The sequence below is a fragment of the Netta rufina genome, assembly GCF_964035555.1.
Source record: "Netta rufina genome assembly, chromosome: 2".
NCBI lineage: Eukaryota > Metazoa > Chordata > Aves > Anseriformes > Anatidae > Netta > Netta rufina.
In genome coordinates, this window is record NC_140124.1 from 26,734,395 (window position 1) to 26,761,998 (window position 27,604).

The following is a 27,604-nucleotide window of genomic DNA, read 5'->3' on the forward strand; positions in this document are numbered from 1 at the left end:
GCAGCGGCTCCGCCTCACGGCCCGGCCGCTGCCGCCATGCCGGGAGGGCCGGGCGGCCCGCGGGGCCTCTACCGCCGGCTGCTGCGGCTGCACCGGGCGCTGCCGCCCGCCCTGCGGGAGCTGGGCGACCGCTACGTGAGGGAGGAGTTCAGGAGGCACAGGGCCGTGGGGCCGGCTGAGGCCCAGCGCTTCCTGCGGGAATGGGAGGCAAGTGCCTGAGGGGCGCCCCGAGGGCAGGGGGCGGCCCATGGGGGCTGCTCTCCTCGTCCTGTGTGCGGGGAGCCGCCTGCACGCGGCTGTGTCCTCAGCTGTGTGCATATAAACGTATCGTCAGCTGTATATGTGGATAAACGTAGCAGCTCTGTGCATATAAACATATAACCAGCTATGTATGCACATATGCGTATAGCTGACGATATGTTTATAAGCATATAACCAGCTATATATGCATTATAAACGGCAGCCACGCAGCCGCACGTGTGATTTGCATATAATATGTTATTACAGATGTGTATGTATAGCTCCATATGCAGCTAATCGTATAAATACAGTTAATATGTATGTGTAAATAGCTCCCACGTGAGCTTTCAGGTCATTTTTGAGCAATGTTCTTCGCTTTGCAGAGTGGTTCCTAAGGCAGCAAGTCCTAAGTGAGCGCTGCCCCCTGTGACCCGGATGGCAGTGACGGCAAGGCAGATAGTGCACAAGGAATTGGGACGAGACAGGCAGATAATGCCCAAGTAATTGGGATGGGACAGGCTTCATGGGACAGGAGGTGGCTCTCGAGGTGCTCCCTCCACGAACCTCAGCTCTAGCAGGTGCTAGCGCACTAATAGTCCCCAACAGACCTCTCTTCTACTCCATCCTGGCAGCTGGTTGGAATGGGCAGTGTGCAGGACTTCCAGACTGAGCAGCTGAAGAGTGACGGGGAGACACCTGGCCCAGCCATCTCTTCTGCTTTTAGCTACAGGGGTAGCTAAAATACAAGGGGCGAAGCAGCTCCGTTAGCCTTGCACTGGGGTGTCACGAGCAGGCAGGGAGAACGCTGCCTGGTTTTCTCTCCAGGGGAAATGAATAAATATATTTTAATTGCCTCTTGCCAACTGATAGATGCTGAAATCGGAAATTTTGTATCATTTTCTCAAATGGCTGATGCTATTATAATTCTCAGTTGCAGTTTATTTGATATTGCCAAAATGTTTCTGCATCGCTGCCTCCAATTTTAATGAGCTAAAAAAACAAGTTGTACGTTACTATTTTCAGTGCTAAAATCTTCTTTGAATTTTTTTTTTTTTTAAGGAAGACAATGTTTAAATTGAAAAAGCATTAGCCATTTCTGTGAATGTGTTTCTCAAAAGTATTTTAAAAGTGGGTTACAGGGAAAACTGGGAAAAAATAGATTACAAGGAAGAGAAGTTGAATTTTGAAACCTGGCATGCAGTGCTATTAGTTATGATATGTTCAAAGAAAAGAAGCTAATTTAATAACTATTTTGAGTGTGTCAGTGTAAAGAACTTTACAAGTATGTCTCTCTTTTAGCGAGATGCTAGCATGTAGTTAATGTGGCTCTTCTCATCTTTCCTTTAATCTTTTGTTTTGTTCTTGGATTTTTTCTCCCTTAAATCATTATCTACTTCATGGGGGGAATCTGTAAATCAGACTTCCAGATTTTTGGCCTGTAGGAATCTCTGCCTCTCACAACATGCTGTGGTGTGCAGTACCTTGAAGACTTGAACTAGGAAGCTGAGGAAGGTAGCCTGTAGAATACTTGCTTTAGGTAAGAGAAAGATGCTCCACTTCATTTTGGAGTCCTCTTTCTGCCTTTCTTGGGCACCAGGACACTCTTTTTAAATTTTGATCAGAAATAGACTGGAGGCTCCAGAACAGTTCTTGCAAAACACAGCAGCGTACCTGTGAAGGCCCAGTTCTTGAAGGGTGTGTGTGTTGCTCACTCAGTGATGCTGAAGCTGTAACATGCTACTTCATATAGATGAACCATTTTTGTATTTCTTGTCTACATATCTATTTTTATTAAAAAAAAAAAAAAAGAAGAGTAAAACACAACAAAAAAAAACTTAAATCACTGCTACATTAATGCAAAATTTCATGTCCAGTTTTAACCATTTTTTTGGGGAAAAACAAAGTTACTGCTCAGATAACAGTATTTTGGCATATTGCATGCAAAGCTTTTTTTCTTCCTGATTAGCTTGTTCATTAAAGTAGTCATGTACCTTAATGGTTGCAGTTCAGTGCTATAAATATTCAACTTCAATGGGAAAAGTTCTTCCCTCACATCTTTTTTTTTGCGTGCATGCTATCTGGTACAAAGTGGCACGTTGTCTGATGTTACAGAAAAATAGTATTTAGGAATTTATGTAAGGATAGTGCATCCTAATGTATATTCTTCATAGGATAGACCAAAAGTTGTGGATAGGATGATTGCACTGACATTTCTTGACTTTGAATGAGGACTCCAATATGATGTGTAATCTTAACAGGGGTACAGTCATTTTGAGTATACGTGCAGGGCGCAGAAACACAAGTAGAAGGTTAAAGAGAGATTTCTGAGATGAAGTTTAAACAGAAATGGAAAAAAAGAGGTGAAAAGACACCCAATTGATAATTGCCTTGGTGTGTGAATGATTCTAGAACAACTTGTCTATGTCCTAATGTTGCTGCAGTGTCAGTTTCCATTAAAGGAGATGAGAAAGGATCTCCTTGTTTCGTACGTAGAAAAAGTGAGGGATTTATTGTTCTGTCCCAGTTTGGGCAGGTCACAAATGACATTTTTTATGGGGAATCTAAACTGACTCGTTTGAAATTACAAAATGGGGAAACTGTTCTTTGAATATTCTTGGAATAGTTCTTAAATAAGACTGGTAGAAATAGTCTGCAGGTACATAAAAAGTTATAAAAATAATAGAACAATACAAAAATTGCATTTTTCCTGTCGTTGCTGTTAGATTAATGCTTTGCCTCTTGAAACCCGCTGAGAAGTAGGAAGGGGAGATGCAAAGAAAGCAAGCTTTGTTTTTCAGGAATCATGGTTGTTCAGGTAGATTGAAATTAAGTATATAAATTATTAATATACGTTCCTTTCTATTTTCTAAATATTTAATATTTTAATTAAAATAATTGGTACTCATTTACAGGAGGTGGCTGATATAATTAGATTGATAGTGATTATTACCTTGGAATGCTATTGAATTAATGTTGACAGATATGGTAAGTGAATTCATTCAAGTCATCTAAATTGTGTGGTAGCTGATGAGAAAGCATACTTAAGAATAGGTAATATTAAGATAATATTGATTACTTCATTCCGGGTTACAAATGATAATGGTGTAGAATATTCAGCTAAGTAATTCAGGTAATCATTTGTTTTACATCATTTAGGTTAATTCTTCTTTTGATTTGGAAATAGGTCATTTCTTACTTACCTTGTTAAAAAGTCTGACCCTGTAGGCTGGAAGGTCTGGACTTCCTGAGATGAGCAGAATCATCCTGCAGAATTACATGACATTTTCTCACATCAGAGAGATTGAATAAATTGCCTTTGAAATGCTTTGGCCTCTCTTGACTCAGAGAGCCTTTTTATAAGCTTTCAAATTAACTGCGACTGATTTGGGAGCTGGCATCTGCTGTTGTACGCTTGGAAGGAAGGTGACCATTTTTCATTCCTGGTAACATGTCCAGGCATTGTATTGGCAAAATGAAGGTGGAACTGTATCTTTCCACCTGGGGAGCTGGTCACTTAGCAAATGGCTAATTTTTCTAGTCAGTATGATATCAGGTGTGATAAAAATAATTATCATTCATCAAATTTGTTTTCAACCTTCTCGCTTGCTGTGTTTGGTTTGCCTGGATGATTTGTGGCATGGACCCATAATGTCTCCCAGGACACAGCTGTCATGATGCATCTCTTTCTGTTGGTGGTTGGGTATACTGAAAGTTTTGCATCTTAATTCTTTCAGCTGGTGTGATCCTCCCTCCCCATTTTTGATCTGTGTTAAGCCTCTGGCACTGAAAAATAAGTTGAGAAGTTGAAAAGAGAATTTGAAGGGCAAATATCCAAAGTTGGGTGGGTGGACGAGGAAGCTGTGGCCAGTACAGGAATCAGACAGGGATAGGAGTGGGACATGTGGGTTGCCTTTTCAGCAAATTTATAGGTTGCATAAGTCTGAAACTGCTGCTAACTTTCTGTATTCTGAGTTTCCGTGAAGTACATTATATAAGTGATCTTTTCTTTGCCTGACAAAGAAATACATTTTTGGGGGGAAGTGAAATATGACTTTCAGGTTTTTGCCATTTTATGACTTTAATAAAAACTGTGAAATAGGATTTAAGAGTAGTATTTCATTGTAACATTACCGGATACGTCGGAATTTGCTTTTAGTGATTTTTATGGCTATCTGGATGAAAACCTTCTTATTAAGAGTAAATTCCTACTGAGACTTACGTATTTAGCCCCCACTTAGGGTGTTCACTGGGTCTTAATTTGTAAGCGCAAAATTGGAGACAATTTCCTTGATTCTCTCTGATATTTCTCAAAAAGCAGGAAGGAACTTCTCACTTTTCTGAGAGCTGGGTAGTTATGGCTGATGTGAGATTTGGGTATGGCTGGACACAGGGAATCAGCCCTGCTCTGCCTTACTGCCAGGGGTGTCCTGCTCTGGTGTCAGATGTGAAGCCTGCCTCTGTCAGATGGCCCTTGGGTGCAGCACCCATGATTTGGTGAGTGCCCTGAGCCAGCTTTCATGTGTAAAGCTCCTTTTGACCACAACTAAACCCAAAAATCCCTATAACAGAATTTCACGGTAAAGCATCCTTTTGATATTGTGGCTTTACTCTCATCCTTTCAGTGCTCCTTCCAATACAGGTTTAGAAGCAGGAGTGGGGACCTGCTCCTCTTCCATGGAAGCTGCAGAGAGCCTGGGAGCTGGACACAGCCAGAAGCAACATCTGAGCCATTGGGGTCTCATCAGACAGCCATAGCTGCCAGTCACTTCAGGTTATACCCCTTGCGTACGCCAGTCACCTTAGGTTATAATAAATTAATTGTGAGGTGAATGCCACTGAAGTGATGGAACTTCATAGAAACGTTAGTGCTTTCAGATTCAAGGACATCAGGGGAAATTCTGTGTGTGCCTGCTCATGGACACTTTTAAAATGAATACAGCTTTGTGACAGTCAGCATGTGATTAGATCTCTAAATAAGAAACTAGCAATAATGTCAGACCCAGTAGAAACACAACCAGCAATGACATTTGCAGAATTGCTGTTTTTAAAAAGTAATTCAGGTTTCCATCTAGTGGCTGTATAAAATTCTGTCCAAGCTATGCGAGGCACAGCATATGCATAACCATGCTATGTAGCGTATCGTAATACTTGTGTATGTGGTTAAAAATCAGGAAATAGCCTAAGGACAAAAATTACATGCATAATAGCGCATAACTCTGAGGGTCTCCTTATTTTTGAAATAAAGTTGTAGTGGTCAGGAATCAGTGATTTTAGTGGTGTGCACTCAGATCCCTGAGTAGTTTTTAATCTAACAGTTTATTTCATTGCTGTAAATTAACCTCGTTCTGCTTTTTCACAGTTCCTTGGCAGCCATTTCAAAAAGTTTAACTCAGTACAGGTCTACAGAAAAAAAAATAAGTCTTAAAAGTTGTCTGTAAGTTGTATGTGTACGAGTCTAGTTAGATTTCTTGTTTCCTCTATGACTTAAAAGGAGAGAAGAGGAGATGGGTATTCAGATTATTTTGTCCTCATTTTGCTCTTCTAGCAGTGTCTGTTTTTCTTACATAAGTGTTTTACAGTAGAATTAAAAAATCCTTATCAGTGTGGGCTTTCAGATGGAGATGATAACAGGACAATTGATCGACAAATGACTTTGTAGTGGGTCAAACAGAGAAACTGGCTATAAATTGGAATTGCAAATTTATCAGGAGTTCTGCTTGTTTGTATTTCACTGAGACCTTCCTTGCAGCATTTGTTTGGTACTTGTGTGAATATTGTCAGCTTGTAGTGTTTTGTAAGCATGGTAGGTGTTACTGTGTTTTCAATGCGTTTCCACTATCAACACTATAAATAAACACTGCCAACTTTCCACAAGTGCTGTCAAGTACCATATTTTGTAATTACTGCAATAATATTATGAGTGCTGTAATTGCCTATACTGTATGGATGTGCTTTTCTGTTCTGTGTAGACACAAAATTGATATTTTTCTGTGAGTTAAAATGGAATCTGGAGCACATCTAAATAATTGTTGCAGAACTGTTTTTTTACCTTTCAGCATCATACTGAGGTATCTGCACAAGTGATACACAAATTGGAGGATTTTTAAAGCCCCAGATTTGTGTATAGCATGTCTGAATATACAGCTAATGTGTTTGAACCCATTAAAGGGTCAAGGCTCTTTTATACAGTTCACTAATAGTAGTGTGAGTTAATCAACTGTGTTTTTGCAAGAAGCTCAACCTCAAATTTCAACTTCATAATCTTGTATTTAGCACCATTTTTATCTTTTTTTTTTTTTATATTATTATTATTTATTTTTTGCTGGCTTTCATGATGCTGAAAGCTTTGGCTGTTTTAACGCTGAAGCTGATTCTGTCTACAGTTAGATATCTCCTAATTGATATCCTAGTGATTATACTGCAACTCACTCCTTGGAATAAACTGAGCAGAAAAAATATCCTGAAATATTTTTATTTCCGTGCCTGTTAATTAAAAACTACATTTTTTGAAGGCTGTGATTTGAAAATCTTACTTAAGTCTGACAAAATGTTGGACTTGCTGGTTCTTAAAGGTAATGTTAAAGGTCCAGAAGTAATGTTAATGGGATTTTTTTTTAATGAAATGATCATTATACTAGAAGTAAGTTGCAAGCAATCTTGCAAGTAGACTTAACTAAGTTTTATATCTTAAGGCTATGTGAGGAGTTTAATATGCTCTTGTTAATATGTTCCATTTTTTTGTTGTTATTCTTGCAAGGATGTTAGTGAACAACAGAGCAACGTAAAAGACATCGTGATGCCTTTTTTTTTTTTAATTTTTTCTTAACTAGGTAGAGCTGTAGAATACCTTCTGAGATTGATCTTGCACCCATCTTCCAAGAATGACTAGCAACTGATCCATAAAATGTAGATGCTTATTCTCTTGCTACGTGGGAATTCCTGGACAACATGAAATGGATACACTAGTTTTATGCTTTTTTTTTTTTTTTCTTCCTGAATTATTCTGTTCTATAATTTAGAGGAAATGGGCAGATAATTAGGTCACTGCAGCGTTCTCTAATTTGTTTTCCCATTTTTCTGAGGCCTGGTAGGAGGGTGAGACTTGAGACATCCCCCCATCACCATTGTTTCTTTTGAGATGGCCTGACTGGAGGTATGGAACTGTGTTGGTGGTGTTAATGTCTGCATGGGGTGAATCAGAGTGATTGGTTTATTTTCTGTAGACCACCAAATATAACTTAGCACATATTGCTCTCTTGCCTTTTACAGTTGCATAGTGGAATTGAATTGAGTTTAAATATTAAATAAAAATATAATAAATATTTTAGTATTATATTTGCAGTTTTTCAGGGTTTGGCACTTTCAAGCTTCAGGCTGCAGTGCCCTTATAATGTAGTCAGCTGATTTTTGACTGTTGATACATCAGGAGTGAGTACCCTTCATAAGACTGCAGTTCTTGAAGTGTGCGCGTGATGGCAGCAAATACTCAAAGTTATAAGGCGCGTTCCCATACCAGAAACAAGTTGGGCTTTGAATCTTCTGATACAAAGTTGAATTTTCACATATTCATTTCTTGCTAAAATGTGTTTTGAAATATGTATTGTAATTCACTAAACCACTGCTGCAGATTTTGAGAAGGCTTTTTTATTTTAAAAATGTTCCGTGCTTTCCACCTGATGTAGCTATAATTGTCTCTTGCGGTGCTTTCTGATTTTGACTTGCACTGGGGTAGTTTGCTTCCCCAGCAGCAAAAGCTGTTACCAACCTGAGTAGTTTGCAATATTTAGTGACTCTCTGATCCCTTGTCACAGAAAAGGGGACCTATACCACCCTTTTATGCTTCAAAGTATTTGCCTGGCACGCTATCCTCTGGCTCCCTGTTGGTGCTGTAGTTTGCTTTTCTGGAGCCCGTGGTTGTTTTTCTCTACTTGAGAAATGTCTTACCTCTCTGCAGTGATATCCCATGTAATGTGCTCCTACTCACCCTCTGTTACTCTCCCTCTGGTCTCTCATTTTGGTAGGATTTTCACTCAGATTGCTTTTCACAATTGGATTTGCAGTTGAGCCAAACCTGCTACAGGAAACCAGCCTGACATAAGCACCCTGAGCTAGCCTTTATGCAAAAAAAAAAAAAAAAAAAATCCTCATCATCTTCTAGAAACTTAGTAGACTGCCAGTGTGTGACAGTGTTAATACTTTTACAGCAGACATTGATATGGTAAGAGTCCCTTTTTTCCTGGAGTTGGAAAGTTCTGGGAGTTCTTCGAACTATTTTTTCCTCATCATTTTGTGACAGAATGGTCCAATGCAATAGGTTTGCTTCTGTTGTTCCTCTTTAAGCCTTGATGGCACATTTATTACCTTAGATACTTACATTTTCCTGTACTCTTTAATAGATACATGTTTTTTTTGTACACTCTGTAGCATTTTGTTTATTTTATTCCCTTGCCAGTTAGTATTTCCAAGTTCTCACCTCATAATCTAGACCACTACTAGGTTCTCCAGCAGGTGTCCTCTGCAGGATAAGCATCCTGTTCTTGGCCTGCGGATCTGGTGTCAGATGTCCTACTTCAGTGACATCAAAGCACACCTTTTCTCACTCCCGGGGTGTCGGGAAGGAGATGGACTAACACCGTAGCTTCCTGAACTGGTTCCATCCGACTGATCTGGCAACTGAGAAGAGTCATTAAAAATCCTCATCAGCCACAGTGGGCCACAGCATAGTGTGCCTGGAGGAGATGGAGCCTCAGTATGTAGGCACAAATCTTTTTTAATTAGTCTAGTTTATTTAAAGGATCCACTGAGTGTTAAATTGATTATGTCTCTGGAAGTGTAGCCCAGTATGGGTATGGTCTTCACCTAAAAAATCAACCAACCAACCAAAAAAACCAACCTAACAACAAAAAAAAAACACCAAATTTTAGATTCTGTTGCAAAGTACATTGGTATTGCATGGTGTTTTTAAGAGTAGGAAGTTTTATTCAAAAGGTAAAATAATAAATATATATATATATATTTATTCCTGCGTTCATTCCTGGAAATAGCTGAAACGTTTAAACTGAATATTGGACTTTTTTCTTGTCCATTCCAGAATGCATACAGGCACGTGTCAGTGAAACACCGTGATATTTTAGACCAAGGAGCTGTAGTCTGACACAGATAACAGGAACTGTGGCTTACAAGAAAAGTGTAGATCAGGTTTAGGCTGTGCTACAAGCACGTTTGTATATTCTGGTTCATGTGGAAATGACTTATCTTGCTCTATGTACTTTATTTACAGGAGTTTAAATTTGGTTTAACACTTAGAATTCAATATAAGGTGTACAGCAAAACACGATATCCAGTTGTTTTCTTGACCTCTTGAATTTTTAAATCCAGTTGATTGTTCTCAGTGAAGCATACTGGCAAGGTTTCTAACACCCGTTGTGGTGAGTCATTGTAAGGATTTGAGAGCCGTGATGTGAAGAGTTTTAATTAAATAACAAATACGTATTATGTCCTTAGTGGTTTTGCAAGGATGAGATCTTGTGTAGCTGTGTTTTTTTTTTTTCCCCACCGGTTCTGCTGCTAATTGACTAGTGAAAAGAAATTTCATGGGTAGTGTTAAGGGTGTCACTCTGGTTCATGGCAATTCCACCATCATTGCATTATAACTGAAAGAGGTTACGTTGTTAAGAAGAAACATCCTGTCCTCAGTCAAGAAGGAAATGAAAGATACTTTGTGAATAATGTGAATGCTGATTTATTTACTTCGTCCTTGGTGAATCTGGTTTCTCTTGAGTGCCTGTCTGCCAGCAGATGCCACTCCAAAGCAGGAGACCAGTTTCCCAACATGGACCAGATAGAGGAAAGTAGTTGTGGTGGACCTTGTTTTTTCTTAGGAATGTTGATGGCAGTTTGCCTGGTGCTGCCCTTGTTTTCCTTGATGAGAACAGCTTATGCTGTAAACAATTAAATATTTATCTTATAGGAAGGAGCTGGTTAAAGTTTTGTTTCCTGCTGATGCATTAAATCCCGTGGCAGGGGAGATGGCAATACACAGAATAAGTTGCTTTTGGTCTTCAGCGTGGAGGTGTAGAGCAGTGTTTTGGTTGAGTAGGTGGTGACCCAGGAGTCCTGGGACTCCAGAAGCATCTTTATGGAGGGGTTCTCTGTGGTACAAAGGTGCCTGTGCCAAGATTGCTGAAAGCCTGTAGCAAGGCAGGTGACTTAGAAGCCCAAGTCTCAATGAATTTCAGCAGGACATGTCCGTATAAAACTTTAAGAGGCATATTGAAAAAAAAACAGGCCAAGTTGTTAGTGTATCTGCCACAAAAGTACTAGGAAGCAGTGCCCTAAAAATAAGGAATCCTAGGCGAGAGTACTCTTGTCCTTTCTAATTTTGGAAAGGGATTCTTCTTAGATGAGATGTCCTGGGTTGTGAATAATGCCATTTTGCCATCTCCAAACTGTAAACAAAAACACATGCACCGTTTTTCTTTAGCAGCTGATGTTTGGATGTGGATAGAGGTTGTCGTGTCCCTGCAGACACCTGCAGCAGCAGACTGATTTCACAATTGCTGGGAATTTAAACGTGGCTGAGAATGGCAGACCCCGGACTGAGGTGGTGGATGCCGTCCTTCCAGACTTGATCCACAGGGCTCCATGACATTACTGTTTGGGTTTTCTAAAAGTTTAGCTAGAAAGGAGCCCGAGAACCTGCAGGATCGGAGTAGAGCCTGTCCAGATGCAGCCTGTCCAGATGCAGCCCTCACCCGCTTGCTGCAGCCCTCGTGGTTGGTGTTAGAGCATCGATAGCCCTTGGCTGGCTGACAGAGCTGTAACTGCAAGGTGAAAGTTTGCCGTTCTGCTTTGCTTCTTAAATTTTAACTTTCTGTGCAGGAGATGATTCAAAGCTAGGGTGTTTTAATGATCTTAAGTGTATGTTTTTCCAGTGGTAAACTTAATTTCTGTGGTCATTTGGATTTGATTTATTCTGAATGGAGAAGTAAATAAAAGCATGCTTAAAATGTTTTAGTCCAGTGGAGAGCCGTGAAACAATTAAAATGCAAGGATTAAGTGAAAGGTCAGTATTGACAACTACAGGTCCTTCTCCTGAGTGTATGTTGTCTGATTCTGGATGAACAGCTATGAAGATGTTTTATAAGAGATGGGGAGATAAGGAATAGTGTTTCTGAGGCACTCTGTGACTGATGTGTCCATCAAGCTGTAGAGGTTGGCTCTATATCAAAACTTAAGGTCTGAAATAGGATTTAACAAATTGATCGAGACAGGAATGGGACCACTGACTGTATTTAAAGTGATACTCTGCGATGCTTTGTGTGTGTGTAGTTTGAAAACCTATTCAAGGTTTTTTTATCAGCATTCATTTAATAATTACTTCACCAATAACCTGTTTTCGTAAAGGATAACATGGGCTTGGTTAGGGTTCTAAACCTTGCTCTTGAATTTGTTTAAGTTTTTCCAAATTTTCCATTCTGCATTTTGCTTAGTTCATATTGTCTTCAGGACAAAGTTTTTTGTCTGACCTCATTTGGCATTGGAACCACCTTGCTTCTCCTTTTGAAGATACTTCCTGCAGCATGACCCAGTGTTGACTATTCCGTGTTAGCGGGTGTTTTACGCGCTGAATTTTCTAGGTGTTAACTTATTCCTTCCCTTCAGGATTTTCTCCCCCCTGTATTCGTGTGTTTGTGTGCTATATTTCAGAGGCTTGGTGCCTTACTTCTCTGAGTATTTCACGGTCATGGTCAGCAGCAAAGCATGTGGAAATCAGGCGATGATTTCAGTGGCTCCTTCTGAAGCACCAGCAATCTTTTCTGTGGGCAGTGGCACTGTTGTGCTGCCTGCTGTATGTGAGCTGCGGCCACCTGATTGGTAAGTTCAGTCACAAAATATTGGCCAATTTTGGCTTCCCTTCCCCCGAGTTCACCATGGCAGAGCTGTCTGGCATTGAGGACACTGTGGGTCGCTCAGGCTGGAAGATGGCCGGGTCAGCGGTGATGCCAGGGTGGTGAGTGGAGTCCGGGGGACAAATGAAGTGCATCAGGTTGGTGGCTGCCAGGGAATTACTGCTGGTATGGAGCAGTACCTGGAGGAAGCTGATTTGTCTGAAGAGCTTTTAGGCTAGTAAGGAAAACAGTCTTGAAATTACTGTACTTTTGGTACGTATGTTGGATAAAATAAGCACCTTTCTAGTGTGCTGTGGTTTCTGGCACTGCTGGCTGAAATAGGGACAGAAGTTGGGATGGGATCTGTTAAGTGCTTCCTAGCTTTCTTGCTGTTTCATTTTAACTTTGCTAAATGGAATTGCTCCAAACTTCCAGTCTTAGTTACCGAATGTGTGCTTGACTCAATAATTTGCCTGTTTTGAAGACCGAGGGTACTTTTTGCAACAATGCCACCTAGAGAGCAAACCTGAGGAATTTTGTTGGCGTGTTGCCATTGGCACTTGGAAGGTGCTGCTTCTGTTAAGGAATAAACAATTGGATAAGAGTTTGGGAAGACCTTGGAAAGTAGCTTTAGTTTCCAACTTTTTTTAAAAAATTGTTTTAGTGAGATCTGTCATATTTATCCATTAAATATGTGAATATTTTTTTCAGTTAATGAGATTAATTGCATGTAATATTTAAGCACTTAACAGCAGGAAATCATTTCTGCCTTTGCTTCATAGCATTCAAATCTTTGATAGAATTTTGAAATGTTTTAGTTTTTTTTTTTTGTGTGTGTGTGTGGCACAACCTTGGTGTAATTTAATTCTGGTAAGATTACAATTTTACCTGTGTTTTCTTATCTGAAGAGTTTACTTTTGGAAATGCATGTTGTTGTGGTGCTTATAGTACTTGTTTTTTGACATACAAACCATACTATTATATCTGTCCATGTGATTTTAGTTTGGTTTAGAGGACATGGAGAAGAGATTTGACTTAAAGCATAGTTTTCTGGTGTTAGCTGGGAAAATTGCTGAAGTTTCTGGAGTTTAAGCAAAATAAATTACAATGATAGCAATCAGAAAGCCATAATTTAAATCAACATTCACAACAAAGTAGGACTAAAGTACAAGCATGAACTTGGTACTCTCAAGGTACGCGGTCACTGGCACACATCAGCATCCTTTGTGGGGCAGCTAATTGCTTGTTTGCAGTCCAAGAACAACGTCCCTAAGAACTGAAATCGTGCTGTGTTCATTTTTGCTTAATCGTTTGTTTAGTTTATGTGTAATGTGACGATGTAGATGTGTGTTGGCTGTGTGTTTCAATGATGTTTGGTATGCGCTAGTATGTGACATTCCATATTATGACACCAAAATCAGCCATACAAATTATGTGGGTTTTCAACATAGAAGCAATGAGGGTTGCAGTGTTATTATGAAGCACAGCTCTGATGAAAAAACCTTTATGGCAGTTAGCAAGGACTTGGAAAACGGTGTTATACAGGATGCAAGTGCTGTCTTCATCGCTGTTAACTTCTTTTATTTTGTTTTCCATGTATCGTTTGTGCACTTATTTGCACAAATTCAAACTTTCAGAGCACAGCAACAGGTATAGGTAGGTTTAAATTAGGTGTACAAGTCTGTGTAGATTTTTTTTTGGTTTGAAAATCAATTCCCTGATATCAGAGACCTGGTTCCAGTTAATGCCTTTCATGGCATTACAGTTTGAGGATGCATTAGCTAAATTGATATCTACCAGGGCTTCACTTGAACGCATTCAGTAGTCTAACAGAAAGCATGCAACAGCATGTAATGGGTTTAATTGCAGTATGAACGAGCACTTTGAACTTGTTGTATTTGGCTTTGTCTTTTCTTTTCACCTTCAGATGTTCCCAATCTGTTGGGTTAGGTGACTTCTCAAGCCCTTTGTGCTATTCAGCATATCCCATTTCCTGATTAAAGCTTTTGGTACAGCAAAGGATCAGTGCACGTTACCTAGTTACTTGCCAAAGGTTTCCTTTCTCCTGAGTATTTTTTGTTTGTTTTCGTTTGTGACTAGATGCTTGTAGGCAGTGTTTGTGAGGGAAGATAGGATCCTAAAGCTATTTCAAATACATGTGATAATTTTGACAGCACTAGTGGCAGAACTTTCCTAGGGAAATTCAACACCCACCTGAGGAAATAAAACATTGTGGTGCTGGATTTTGCGAAGAAAGGTGTTTTGCAAAGCTATTATTTTTAAAATCACTCCTATAGCAGGTATAACAAGCAGTTCAGTGAAGATAAGGAGATCTGTTTGGTGTTTTTTCTCATAAATGAATACAGTAGAATACAAATGATCCCACTGCTTTTCTGCCAAAGGAAAAAAAAGAAAAGGAAAATATGTACAAGGATATGCCTACAAACCTATATATTAGCTTTAAAGGGATTTTACATTTCTATAGCTTAAATCATATTTAACTAAATAAAATGTTTGGGTTTTATAACCACGTCTCAAATTGGTCTCTCAAAACAGCATTGACAGTGTGTTCATTCACTCTGGCTGAAATTCAGAAGGCAGCCAGTCTTTATCCTCACCCCCAAAACAAGTTGTCGAAGTACAATCTATTAAACCGAAAACAAAACAAAAGGCCTTAAAAGATGTGTTGTCGTTGGTTCTTCCACCCACTACTCTCTCTCTTAAGCTTTATTTTAGGAGAGCTTGGCACTTTTTTTTTTGGTAGGGTATTAGGCAAATCCTCCTGACCGAGCCTGTGTTGTTGTAGTGATGCAATTTGATTTCTGATACGTACGTTCCTGAAGTTCATTTAGAGGTAAGCAGTGTGCAAAAGAAACATGAGAGCAATCGGTCTCCTAGTGTCTCTTTTTCATACCAGTGTTCTGTTTTGTTTTCGGTGTCACCCTGCTTTAGGACATTAAAAGTAGATGTTAAGCCATGTTATGGAAAAGACCCGTAAGTTACCATCAGTGTGGTTCAAGGGTAAGCATCTCTGATAGGTGATGTAAGTGTTATCCAAGATCACCTTGCTGGTGTCTGTAGGTAACTTGTTTGAGTTTTTTGTGTTGGGTCTCTAGGTCTTGGTCTGGTGCTGTAGGAATCCTGTGCCTAAATTACAAAGCAGACACATTTAGTTGTCCAAAAGCTACCCTACAGAGTGGAGAGTGAGAACTACCTGCTTGTGAGCTTGAGATACACATCAGGCCTTCTTCTCCACTTTTTTCTTGATTAGTGAATAGAAATCATTGATGTATAAACAGATCAAAAATAATTCAAGTTTTTAATGTTAAAATAGCGTTGAATAGTTTTAAGCAACTTTGGAGTAATTTTAAAGCCGTGCTAATATGAGTTGAGATAATTCTTTAATATTGAGAAGTCTTGAAACACAAACTGGGACCTCTCACTATTTTAAATACTCTCTACCTGGTAGAAATCTTGAGGCAAGCTATTTATTCATATTATCACTGGATGACAACTAAAGATTTTTTTGTAGACTTACTGTGTAGTCAGATTGAAAACTCTTCTCTTCCAGGTTGTCATACACAACAGAAGAAGGACATGCTTCCTAATACAGTACAAATAAAACAATGCAGCAGTTTGTCATTGGCACTAATGATAAAAGTATCTTGGTATCAGTGTGGAGAGAAATTTGAAGGGATGCAGATGTGCCACACCGAAATGAGTAAATGCTACCACTTAAATCAGAGCAGGGGTAGTTTATCTCAGGAATCTTTGACCCACAAGTAGAACTAATACACCTCACTTTCCATTCTTGCTGTCTTACGTACAGGCAGCCCCTTCCTGCTCTGAATGTTAATACCTCTTCACCTGAAGCTGGAGAGCGTCGCGCTCAGCTGGGAAAGCACCAGAGAGCAGGACTAAGCCAGTGTGACCGATCTCCGCAGGGTGTATTTGCTTTCCTGAAAGGTTGCCCTGATGTTTTCTTGACTTTAGTGTTTTCACATTCTTCTTACTGTCTTTTCCTTTAAATGATAGAAGCAAATTGCTTTGTTTTCCAGTCGGACGGGTATTTTGGCTTGGTAGGGGACAGCCTTTGGTTGCACAGAGGAAAGGAGGAATATACCAAGTGCGTGAGAATTTTTAGGAATAAGCAGGCAGCCTGAATTTTTGTCGTAAAGGATTAAGGTTTGGTAACTGAGTGTTCATTTCAAACTAAATACAACTCTGAACGATTTGACTTCTTTGATTTCTGTACCTTTCTTACTCCCCACCCTGTTTTCCCTCTCATCTGATAATTCAAAGCAAGCTCCCTTTAATAGTAGAAAAGCCTTTTACAGTGGCAGAAACAAGAAAGAAGTAGTAAGAGAAGATTTAGATGAGTTGAAGTATTTGTTGTATGAGAGATTATTGGAGAATGTTCAGGCATGAATTTGATATATGTATTTGATTTTCAGAAGAACAGTACAGAAATATTTTATGGAAGAAAAGTACAGAATATTTTATGGAGTTTTTCAGAAGCACTTTTAAATTAGCTCTCCCTACAGTACTTTACTGAATTTTGAAACTTGTTCAGCAGATCAGGAGCTAGACTGTAATCCTTGTGGGTCTCTTCCAACTTGGAATATTATTCTATGATTCCATGATAAGTGAATTTTCCTTTTTCCTTTTGTACGTAATCCTTCCAGTCTTTTGCTCTTCCGTGACAGCTCAGCCCATACTTGCTGTAAAGTGAGAGATGCTATAAAAATCCTCCTAATCAGAGCCATTGGGTAGAGGGATAAATAGATAGTGGATTGCAGATGATTACACAGGTTTTTTTCATTTTCCAGATTTGGGGCTCTGATGTAGTCAGTAGAGATGCGTACTCATTTATAGCTACTCTTAAACACGGCCATAGCACACTTGCTTTCTTCAGTTAACCTCTCTGGCTACTTCTGAAGCAGTTCAGAGGTTGTATTGAAATCTGCAGACTGCGAGTTAAAAACCCTGGTAGGTTGCATAGATTTGCAGGCTTTAGAATTTCTTGACCTCAAAGAACCAGAAAAAAAAAATCATCACTATCTTAGAATTATGTTTAGAAAGGCAACTTTTAATTTCTTTGATCTTTTTGTCTGCAGCTTCATATCAGGAGATTTTCTGGCTGCATTACATCAACCTGTTTTAAGAAAAGCAAAACAGAGTAAAGAATCTTTTATTGCAATTTTGAGAGCAGTACAGTTAAAAAAAAAAAAAAAAAAAAAGTGCTGTGATTTGTTCTATTGTGTGGAGAGTGTAGAAGGTTTTGTAAACAGTTTTATTAATTTCATTAAATGGTGGTAAGTTTATGTATATACGAAATGTATTTCTGGTCTAAAATGTGAACGTCATTTAGCATCTTTTGTTGCTCAGCAGCAAGAACTTTAAAAGAATATGCCTTAGGTCTAGCAGAGAGATTAGTGAGTTAATCTTTTTGCCTTTTATTAAATACATGCTAATTGCGTTAATAAACCTTTTTTACCACAAGTGTGAGTATACAGATACAAGCCAGTATGTTGTAGTTGTCTGAAATAACATCAGTTATATCAGTATGCATTTATTTTCACAGAAATGCTGTATTAGTGCTGTTTGAAAACAAGAAGGACTGAACTTTAACCAAATCATTGTGATTAACTACACGGAGTTATTTCTATAGAGTAGGACTTTAAAAATGACTAGACTGGATGTCCAACTTGTCGAAGTAGCACCCTTATAAGAACTCACCTGCATTTCCTAGCGGCAATATATTTCTTATTCCTGAAAGCTTGTGAGTCCACCTGTACTCAGGCTTTCTTTTATTGAAGGCTCTGTGAAGAGCACTCCTTGAAATGTGAGTGTACATTTCTGGTGAAGAAGCAGGTAGATAAACTTGAAGGACTCTGCTTTAAGTGCAGGGTGGTAGTTCCAGCCAGGCTGGGCTTGTGTCTGTCCGTAGTTATCAGAGGGACCACGGCAGGGCTGGCCAAGGAAATGAGCCTCTGGGACAGACTTTGACTCAGGATTATCTGTTGACAAATTTGCTTTGCTAAATTAGGAGAGAGACCGCTGTGTTGCATGGGAACAGGGAACATAAAAAATGTTCTGTTGAAACTGGGGATGCTTCTGTCTGTCCTGAGGAATGGATCTGACTTTTATGCTAATGACCTTCTGGTTTGCTTATTAAATAGCACCCATGTTTTTTTACATAATTCGTTCAATCACATTATTTTTCTGCAGGTCCATTACAGTGAAAAATTCAGTGCACTTTCAGCAGGAAGGTTATTTGTGGTGTCATTGAAATCAGTGCAAGATTCCTATTTGCGGATTAAAATTTTGTTTATATTTGAGTTTTTCATCATTAGTTTATTGAAAACTTTGGCTCTGATGGGTGTGTAAGACTATGAGCAATGGAAAAAATAAGAATGCTGAGTATCCTTTGTATGTGTCTGTACGACTGAAGTGCTTCACTGGGTATAAATGGAGTAGAAGAACATGCATGGTGAGTCTTTCAAGTGTCATCAGTTGGGATATGTAATCTTCTACATGTTCTTGGTTAGTATCTAGCAGTCTAGAAGCTAATGTGGTTGTCTTGGAAACAGGCTTTATTTTCCTTTTGCAAATATCTAGATGTGAAATCATTGTCTTCCTTGAAAATCTGGAAGTTATACTTCTCAAAGAAATAAAAAAAAAAAAATAATCAGGTGTTTGTCTCCTGTTTAGAGAATTCGTACAGAAGTCTGTAGGTGATGTCTGTATTGTGTGCTTTAATTGTAGTGTGATTATGTTGCTAAAACAGTCTTTAAAAAACCTAAAATGTCTCTACTCACTTGTTAAGCTGATGTTTGTGTTGGAATTACCTGCTGTAAACCACTCTGCCAGGATTTTCTAGGTCAATATTAAAATAGTAATATTACAGTATAACGGATGTATTGAACAAGTTACGTTCCTAAAGTATGTACTGAGACTATCACTTCAGGTCTTTTCCTTTACCCTGCTTTAAATTAGCTGCATGTGATAAATCCTTGACTTTTCTGTGAGTTTGTAGCATGAGATCTGCCAGACAAAACATCAGGAGTAGAAAAAAGTGCACAGGACAGCTCTGTTTAATGAGCCTGAGAGCTGCCACATGCAGCATTAAAAAATAAATCAAAATATAAACTGAGTCAGGGAATAACCATCTTTCAAATAGTTGAGGATTTATTAGGATTTGTTTAAAAATATGAAACCATGTTCTTGAAAGAAGTTTGACATTTCTGGTCTGTTGCTTATTTGTCCAGTCACAACAGCCTTAGGGCTTGTCGTATGTAACGCTGTAATTTCATCGTAATTCTTACAGATACGGTCTAGACTGAATAATTTGTTTTGTCCTTGAGTTCAATGGCATTTTAACGTATTTCTCTTCAAGTATTTTTGTCTCCAAGTACCAACTTAAAAGCTTCTCAAACACTGGTTTATGCTTCAGAGAAGAATTTTATTACATAAGAGAAGTTTTTTTGGCTTAGTAGGAGCTTACAGTTTGAATTTTGCAGCCTGTCCAAGGAAAGAAGACCACTGCAGGAGCTTGGTGAGCTGTTGGAACCCATTCACGCGACCGTCTCTTTTGGCTTACCTCCCATCTCTTGTTTCTGCTCCACTTCTTCTTGTGCTGTATCTACATTGCAGCTTGAGCTCTTCTCAGAACTTAATCGGTCAATTCATTTTTTCTAGAGTTGTTTTTTCCTACCCGGTATGTGCTGAATTTTCCTCTCTCCTTCACTAGAATGAGCTCGAGCTTTCTATTTAAGGCCTGCGATGAAGCTTATTAATGTAAGCGGAATGGATCTCAAAGGCTGTGGTTGTGACCAGATGGTGCAAAAAGCTTTTAGTGACCTAGATTTTGGCCCTGAGGCACAGTACTTACATCGGTATTGTACATCCAGAAAGAAATGATTAATCACAGCTTGTTTTCCCACAAGTGACAGTAGAGTCACTCTGATGAACTGTAACGGTGTTGCATTCCTTTTTTCTTTTGCCTGAATAGAATTGGTATACGTGTATGTTTACCTTGATGGTCAAGCCACGGGCTTTCCGCTTTTACCTCAAATTATGATCTCATAAGTCTTACATGTGAAAAGGACGTTAAAATTACATATTATTTAAGCTACAAGCAAAGCTGAGTTGGTCCTTGAACTTGTTTCACATTCCTCTCAACAAATGTTATTTCTTCCAGTTTAACAACATTAGTAAACTCTGTTCAAAAAGGAGTCTATTTATACCTTCCTGATCAAATAGTAATTCTCCATGCTGATTACTAGGTATTGCATAATTATGTTCTCTGGATCCATTTTAGCTGAACATTTTTTAATTTACTCCTTCCGAACTGCAAAGAAGCAACCAAAAAAAACCCCAACGAACCCCAAGACAGTTCAGTATAGTTGCAGTGTGTGCATCATTGTGTTGCTGTGGTCACCAGCCTTAACTTTTGGTTGATAATCACATATTCTAGCATCCTTCCCGAGTCTCCAGGGAAAACTTGGTGTTCTTAAATTTCTCATGGCTTTTTTTTTTCCAGCTCAACTTTTAGGACACTTTTTTTCTGGCTGTTTCCAGTCATTACGACTGTAACTTTGTACTGGAGAAATCTGTTTTACCCCTGTGCATCAGAAATGGCGACATGGTCTTTCATCCTCAGAAATTAAAATACCACGGAATTCAAAGTTCTGTAAAGATAAGAAGGAACTGCAATTTTAGTCATGTGCTTCATGGTGTTGCTGAATTCGAGCAGCAGAGGTCTATGTATGAATGCAGGGAGGGTAAGCATATTATTTAGGACCTGTGTGAAGACAGCACTTGAGGAACATCCTCTTGCTTACCTGCTGCAGCCTGTGCTAGCCTCGGTGCTGTGTCAGGTCTGCAGCTCCGTCTGATTCAGCCCAGCCCTGCTGATGAAGGGCTGTGCTGGGGTTTTGGGACGTGGGAAACTCTTCCTGATTTGGAAACCGGAGAACTTAATGTAACTTAACACAACTCTCTGTTTTCTAGTAGATATTAAGCATTTTGTTGATGGATTTTGCAGTGTAATAAAGGAGATGCTAGAACAAGAAAACATAAGGCAAAATGCTGATTTCTGTCATAAATAAGCTTGCCGGTAGTTCTGACCTGTTATAAATGTAACAGGTATATACTTAGCCATATTTTATGAAGATCAGCTTGTTTCTAGTGCTTCATTTAAATGTGATTTTAGAGGCTTTATTTTAGCCTCTGAATGTAAGCACCGTCTGTGGCAATAGGACTGAAACATTTGGCCTCGAACCTTTTGGATGTTGCTGTTTTCCACGTTACGTGTGAAATCCCACGGCATCGCCCAGCAGGAGCAGCGTTAAGCCAGTGCTGAATGCTGGTGAACAGCTCCCTTTGCTAGGGGTTGCCTCTGGCCTGGTGTTACAAACATAGTGGCTGCTCAGGTGGTTTAAATGCCTGACATTTCCAGAAGAAAGGGTTTCCCACCTTCAGTGAAGGCTTCCAGCCGGAGCTGGGCATCTGCCCACGACCACGCTGTGCCACAGGGGTCCTGGGCTGCGCTGGGTACCCGCCTGCCTTCGTTCTGTGCCCTTCTCACAGCAATTACTGCTTTGACTCTCCACATAAGGGACCCTGAGTGCTGCAGGGAATATGTCACTTTCTGGTATCATTCAAATACAACTGAGTATTTTAAAAAGCAGGAGGAGGGCTTACTCACCACCTTTTCTAGTAGATTCTCAATTTGTATGAAGTCATCACGGCGTGTCCTTTACACAAAGACAGGTGATGTGAAGTTGTCTAATATATTCCTGTTAGAGGACGTGTGACTTAAAATAGCTGTTTATTCAGATCGACTAACTTATTTGAATGAGTAATTGTATTTGAATGAGTAACTATACAGTTTCTTAAAGTTTAATGGGATATTTTAAGTGGTTTTAAAGGGTGAAGTGTAGGTTGTTCCGGTTTTATGTGTACATGAGTGTATGAAAATCCATTGAAATAAGGCATTAAGCTGAGCTAATGTGTGGTAAATTTTTTCTGGGATTGCTCTTACATTTCTAACTATATTTACAGCTGCAAGTAAAATCACAGGAAAATGCTCTGGAGTTTCACGAAGTATATTCCCCATTTAAAATTCACTTCTGCGAAGACTTTCTTTTACTGTTAATTAATTACTTTAACAGAATACAAAACAAATACGTTATTTTTTCAAAGTAAAGACACCGTAAATCACCTGCAGCAATCTGCGCATATAATCATGCGTTCAGCATCTCTCTGTTAAGATGAGAACAGGTCGTTCCTTGCTGTGCTGTTTGTTCACATCATCATTTCTTCATGCCACAGTCCTGTCAGCATGTGTTTGGTTTTGCTCCTAGCAGCAGAACGAGAATTTGAAATGCTGTGATTTTGAGTTAACTCACGGTGACCGATGAGGGTGGCCTGCCAGGCCATGCTTGTTTTTCGATGTCACCTTGGGAAATCAGTTTAAAATAAGCTGATACCATTTTTCAGTGCCTGGCTGAGATGTTAAACAAACAGGGCACAGAGCAGCTGCTTCCTACCTGGCCCCAGTAATGTTGCTGTTTGATCAGTGCTGTCATTAATTCGGCTGCAAGTGAAGATGGTCGTCTGGATGAAACAAAAACGTCAGCTTTATACTTTAACTGCTTATCACGTAGAAGGGAGATTAAAAACCTTTAGACCTTTTTAAGAGAAAATCTGGCAGCCAAATGAACCATACAGGTAGTTACTGTGAATAGGCATATCCATCCTGAATGTTTCTATCTTAATGAATGAAAACCTTTCAGAGATTTTGGGAGTGGTTTAAGATGTAACATACTACATGTTATGCCTACCTTTGAGGAAGATGCTGAAGAAGATAGGAAAGACGATTGCCACTCTTCCCAATGCAAACAAGCTCTTAACCCATTTAATCTTACAATTAAATCACAAATTTCTATCAACATTTCCTATCAACATATCAGATCTACCAGCAGGTACTGGGCAAGATGGCAGTCTGCACCTGGCAGTCAGGAACGGGGCTTTTTTTTTGTGTGTGTGTGGTTGTCACTTTTATTTTTGTATCTAATTCTTTCTAAACTTTGGAAACAGCAAGGCTTACACCGTTTCTGTAATGTGTGGTATTTTAAAACTTCTGATGTTGCCTGTCCCATGCCCTTTTGATGAATTTGTGCATTCTGTGAAAGTTTATGAATCAGAAGAGGAACACCACTTATTCACTTCAGGAAATTAATTTATTTTCAGAAAGAAAGGTTATTGATTACAGCAAATACTTGCTTTCTGAGTTTGTGTAGCAAACACAAGCTTATGTATTTAACAGTGACATAGGATTTTAAAGCAGGCTAATGGTTGGGCATCTGCCTTGCTTCCTTGCCTGCAAGGAGAGCTTCCATGTCCTCACGTGTGTCGTGGCAGTGCAGGGACCTGGCTGCCTGCACCCTGTGCTGCTCATAACCTGCTCTCAGCCTGGGACATTTGCTGCAAGGAGAGGGGCTCCGAGTGTCTGTGACACCGATGGCCACATACTGTGAGATAAATAGTTCTCTTTTGACTGAAACCATCAGGAGAGGTTGACTTGACTTGGGCTTGATTCTGGTCTTATTTGTTTCTGGTGGCAGTCATATACAAGGGGTAAGTCATATACAAGGCAAAAACATGGTGGGTTTTGCTTTGGCTTGGTTTGATTTTTTTTTTTTTTTTCTTCATATAAATGCCTGATAGGGTACAGCAGGTTCAGACAAGGTATTGTGACTATCAGAGCTTCTTACACAAACAAACAGAAAACCAACCAACCTAAAAAAAAAATCCTAAGGTGCAGAAGTAGTCCCTGACTGTCACTCTTTGGCATCCATGCAAGGGAGAACACCTCTGGTGCTGTGCATGTACTAAGTGTGGCTCTGCTGTGTCTGCAGGCTGTTTTTTTTTGTTTTTCCACTTATTTCTGAACTTCATCTGAATTAAAGTTCATGTGCAGTTAGAAAAATGGTGCATCTTCTATACAGAAGCTGAATCTTAAATTACAGAACTACGTACCAGCAAGACATGTAGTGCCTTTCCACAGATCCCTGATATCAGAAAAAACTATGAATTTCTCAGAGCACAATAATGTGTAAACAACGAGGCATCCTGAGATTTGTTTGTTTCTCAGCTGGATTTGTAGATGGAGAAAATGAGCTATAGTGTGTATTTGTTCTGCTTCCAGCCTTTTTGTAAAGGTGGAAAGATATTTTCATGGGGGCATCATTGCCTTTTGGCAAAATGAAGTGAGAACCATTTTCTGTAATGAGCAAACAAAACCCCAGCATTTTTCAGGGTCCAGTTTTGAATTTTTGTTCTTTACACTTTAAATCGAAGTGAAGCCATAACTACTGTGGCTTTCTGGCATGTGCAGAAGATTTGTTCAGCTAGAGAATGAGTGGGGAAGAAGAGCCAGGGGTGACAGGTCCAGATGGGAGCCACTTTGGAGTGATGCAAAGCAGAGCCCATCATTAGGGGCAGTACTTGTATTATATATGTATTTTAAACTATCTACTTAAAATTGATCATAGATGTTAGAGATTTCTTAACTTTTCTTTCTAACAGAAAGTATACTTTTTTGTCATTTGGTGTAAATAGACTATTATAGAAGGTTATGTAAGAGTATGATACTATGGTAAAATGGTATTTAAAAAGTTGACATCCTGCACTTGTCATTTTTGTGACCTTTGTGTTCTTTCTTTGTTAGAACTACGCGGCACTGATACGGCAACAAATTAATGAGGACAAACAAAATTCAAGAGAAAAGACTGTATTTGGCATCCAGCTCACAGAAGAAAAACTTAATGACTTCCGCGATGAGCAGATTGGGCAGCTGAAGGAACTGATGGATGAGGCTACCAAACCTCATAAAGAAGTAACAGTTTCTAAAGACTCAGAACACAAAAGCTAAAAAGGTTTTAAAGATTCTTTTAATTCATACGGAAGCATTTTGCAACTTCCCTTTCCAGCTGGGCTAGAATGTGATTTTTGTGGAATGACGGATGCTGCTGTTGCTATAACTTATCTGAAGCTGATGTCTCTGGCTTCTTGTGCAAGAATGACTGCTAAAATGGAATCATAACACTTTTATGTTAATTGCAGTTGTTTTTGTTTTTTTTTTTTTGTTTTTTCTCCTAATGGAAGGTGGAGACTTAAAGAATTTGGTAACATTAAATTGACATTTTAAAAAATCAAAAGTTTTATTTTTAATTTAAGCACCCATAGAGCAAAACTTCTTTCCATTTGTACATCATCCTCTGCCATGATGGAAAAGATGCAATTAACATTTGTTTTCTGATGTGAATTCAGTAGACAATGAACAAAAGTGTGGTGCTAAAGTGTGTTTATTTCAACAGAAAGAAATGAGCAGTATTAAACACATAGAGCTGCTGAAATTGAAAGTTGGTTTTCTTCTTGAGCTGTATTGTGAAATTTGCTTTAAAATAAAAGGTATGATTCATTATTAAATTGACTTGTAAGGAGTTGCTGGTTTATGAAGGAAATTATTTTTGAAAGCTATTATTCATATCTAAACTTTTTTTTTAAACACATTCATTAGTTGGTTGGTTTATAGTTAGAGTTCAAATAATCTTTATAAGCTCTGCATCCAATATTATTATATTATATTATCATATATAATATATTATATTGACCAAATTTATGGAGTCCTCAATCACTAAAATCACCTGGTTCATAATAATGTATAACAGACATCAGTTTTTTGGGGTAACGGGTAAGTCTTCATCAGGACAATGCATATCTATTGTAATACTCATATTATTGTAACTAAAAAAAATAACAAAAATCCTACTTTATCTGGTAAGAAGAAACAACCCCCTGTTCAAAAGACAGTTTTCATTTCATATTCCAAACCTAGTTTTATATTATTAGTTTTGTTCTATTTCTGGACCTTTCACTGTCTCCTTACCCGTGGAGCGTTCGAGACAACATAATTTCTTGCTTCGTTGGGGATAACAGCTTTGACAAGTAAGCACATTTCCATCTGTCTCAAGTTGTAACAACATGCTGTTTGCCAAAGCGACACTCCTGGATCCCAACAGGGGGCAAATACGGGGAGCAGCCTGCTTCGGTTTCCCATACCTCTCTTCCCAGTTCTGAAGCCTTTGCTGGGATTTTAGCTTGCAGGTGGCTCGTATCTATTAAAAGATCAATTGCATGACTCTTGTATGCTTACAGACTACATCTTCCTGTGGCAGCCTCAGCCTCTGCTGTTTGTGCTGTAGGAACATTCTCTAGCATAATGGACAGGCTGTAGAGTTCCTAATCCAAACAGATTAAAGAGGTGAGATGACACCCAGGCTGTAGGGCTGGGGCTCACAAGTCTCAGGTGTTGGTGTTTCAGGCAGATTCTTGGGGAGAAGTGCAGCTCCCTTCTGGCCTGCTGCCTACTGAGATCTTGCCCAGTAGCAAAGTGGGAAGACGATGGGATGTGTGTGCAGGAAGCTTGAAAATTGTCTCTGATACTGCCATTTACACATAACTGAAGCTTTTTTTTTTTTTTTTTTTTAATATATCAAAGGCTGTAAGAATCTAATCCATCTCCAGAATTTAGGGTAGAAAGATATATTCTGTTGCATTTATCTTCAGGTTTACAGTAACTAGTAGTTTTCCACAGTAGATCTACTGAATTTTAATATCAGAAATAGTGTTCATGTGTTTGGCAACATAGTTTGGTTCTATTCCTCGATTGCTAGTCCATGACCCTACTTTCATGTAAGTATCCAGACTTTCAGATTTCTTTGGAATGCTGCAATAGGGAGGACCGCGATTAATGTTTAATGAAACCAGTTAGAAAATACAGAAATAGAAACTACAACTTTTGTATCTGCTAGGTACCTTTGTACCTAGATAATGCACATTTCTAGAGGCTAAATTAATTTATAATGAAAATTGTTCTTTGGTATGAGACATTTAAGCTTGTAATGAGATCTAAAGCGAGTTGATAAGGTAAACATCTGCAAGCTCACAGCCCCTTTTCTAATAAATCTGACAAGTTTTTTCTTTCATTCCCAATAGAAGCCAATATTTTGTACAGCGTTTGTGTTTTTTTTTTGTTTCAAACAGCTCTTGGAAAAGCCAGAATTTCACGAGGGAACAAAATGTTTTTGAAGATTGCTGGCTTTAAGACAGCCAATGCTAACAGTAAGGCATGCTATGATCCAAGCAGCACTCAGACAAACACCAGACATGGATGGCCTGCCAAACAACACCAAGGATTAGTGAAATTATTTGATTTGTAAGTGTATGTATTAATGGTTGTTAGTTGAGGCAGGCAATGGACATCTTATGATGTCCGTAGAGAGTGACAAAGATGATTTTTTTTTTTTTAAGGTATAGGATATTTTTTGTGGGGAATTTAATTTTTTATTTGTGTAAATTATAAATTTCGGGAATTCTACACAATGGAAGGCATCAGTCAA

General features: G+C 38.9%; 1 protein-coding gene across 1 annotated transcript; it reads left to right on the forward strand.

The window, feature by feature from the left end:
- Positions 1-25,647, forward strand: SDHAF3 (succinate dehydrogenase complex assembly factor 3). Its single transcript, XM_084282984.1, has 2 exons — positions 1-207; positions 24,871-25,647. The coding sequence occupies exons 1-2, from the start codon at positions 37-39 to the stop codon at positions 25,072-25,074; spliced, it is 375 nt and encodes a 124-aa protein (XP_084139110.1). The 5' UTR covers positions 1-36; the 3' UTR covers positions 25,075-25,647.
- Positions 25,648-27,604: the final 1,957 nt, after the last annotated feature.

What these genes read in the sequence shown, in the direction of transcription:
- SDHAF3 (XM_084282984.1), top strand. Translation starts at nt 37, where the DNA reads ATGCCGGGAGGGCCGGGCGGCCCGCGGGGCCTCTACCGCCGGCTGCTG. An exon ending in GCTTCCTGCGGGAATGGGAG is followed by an intron (nt 208 to 24,870) that starts GCAAGTGCCTGA and finishes TTTCTTTGTTAG; the next exon opens with AACTACGCGGCACTGATACG.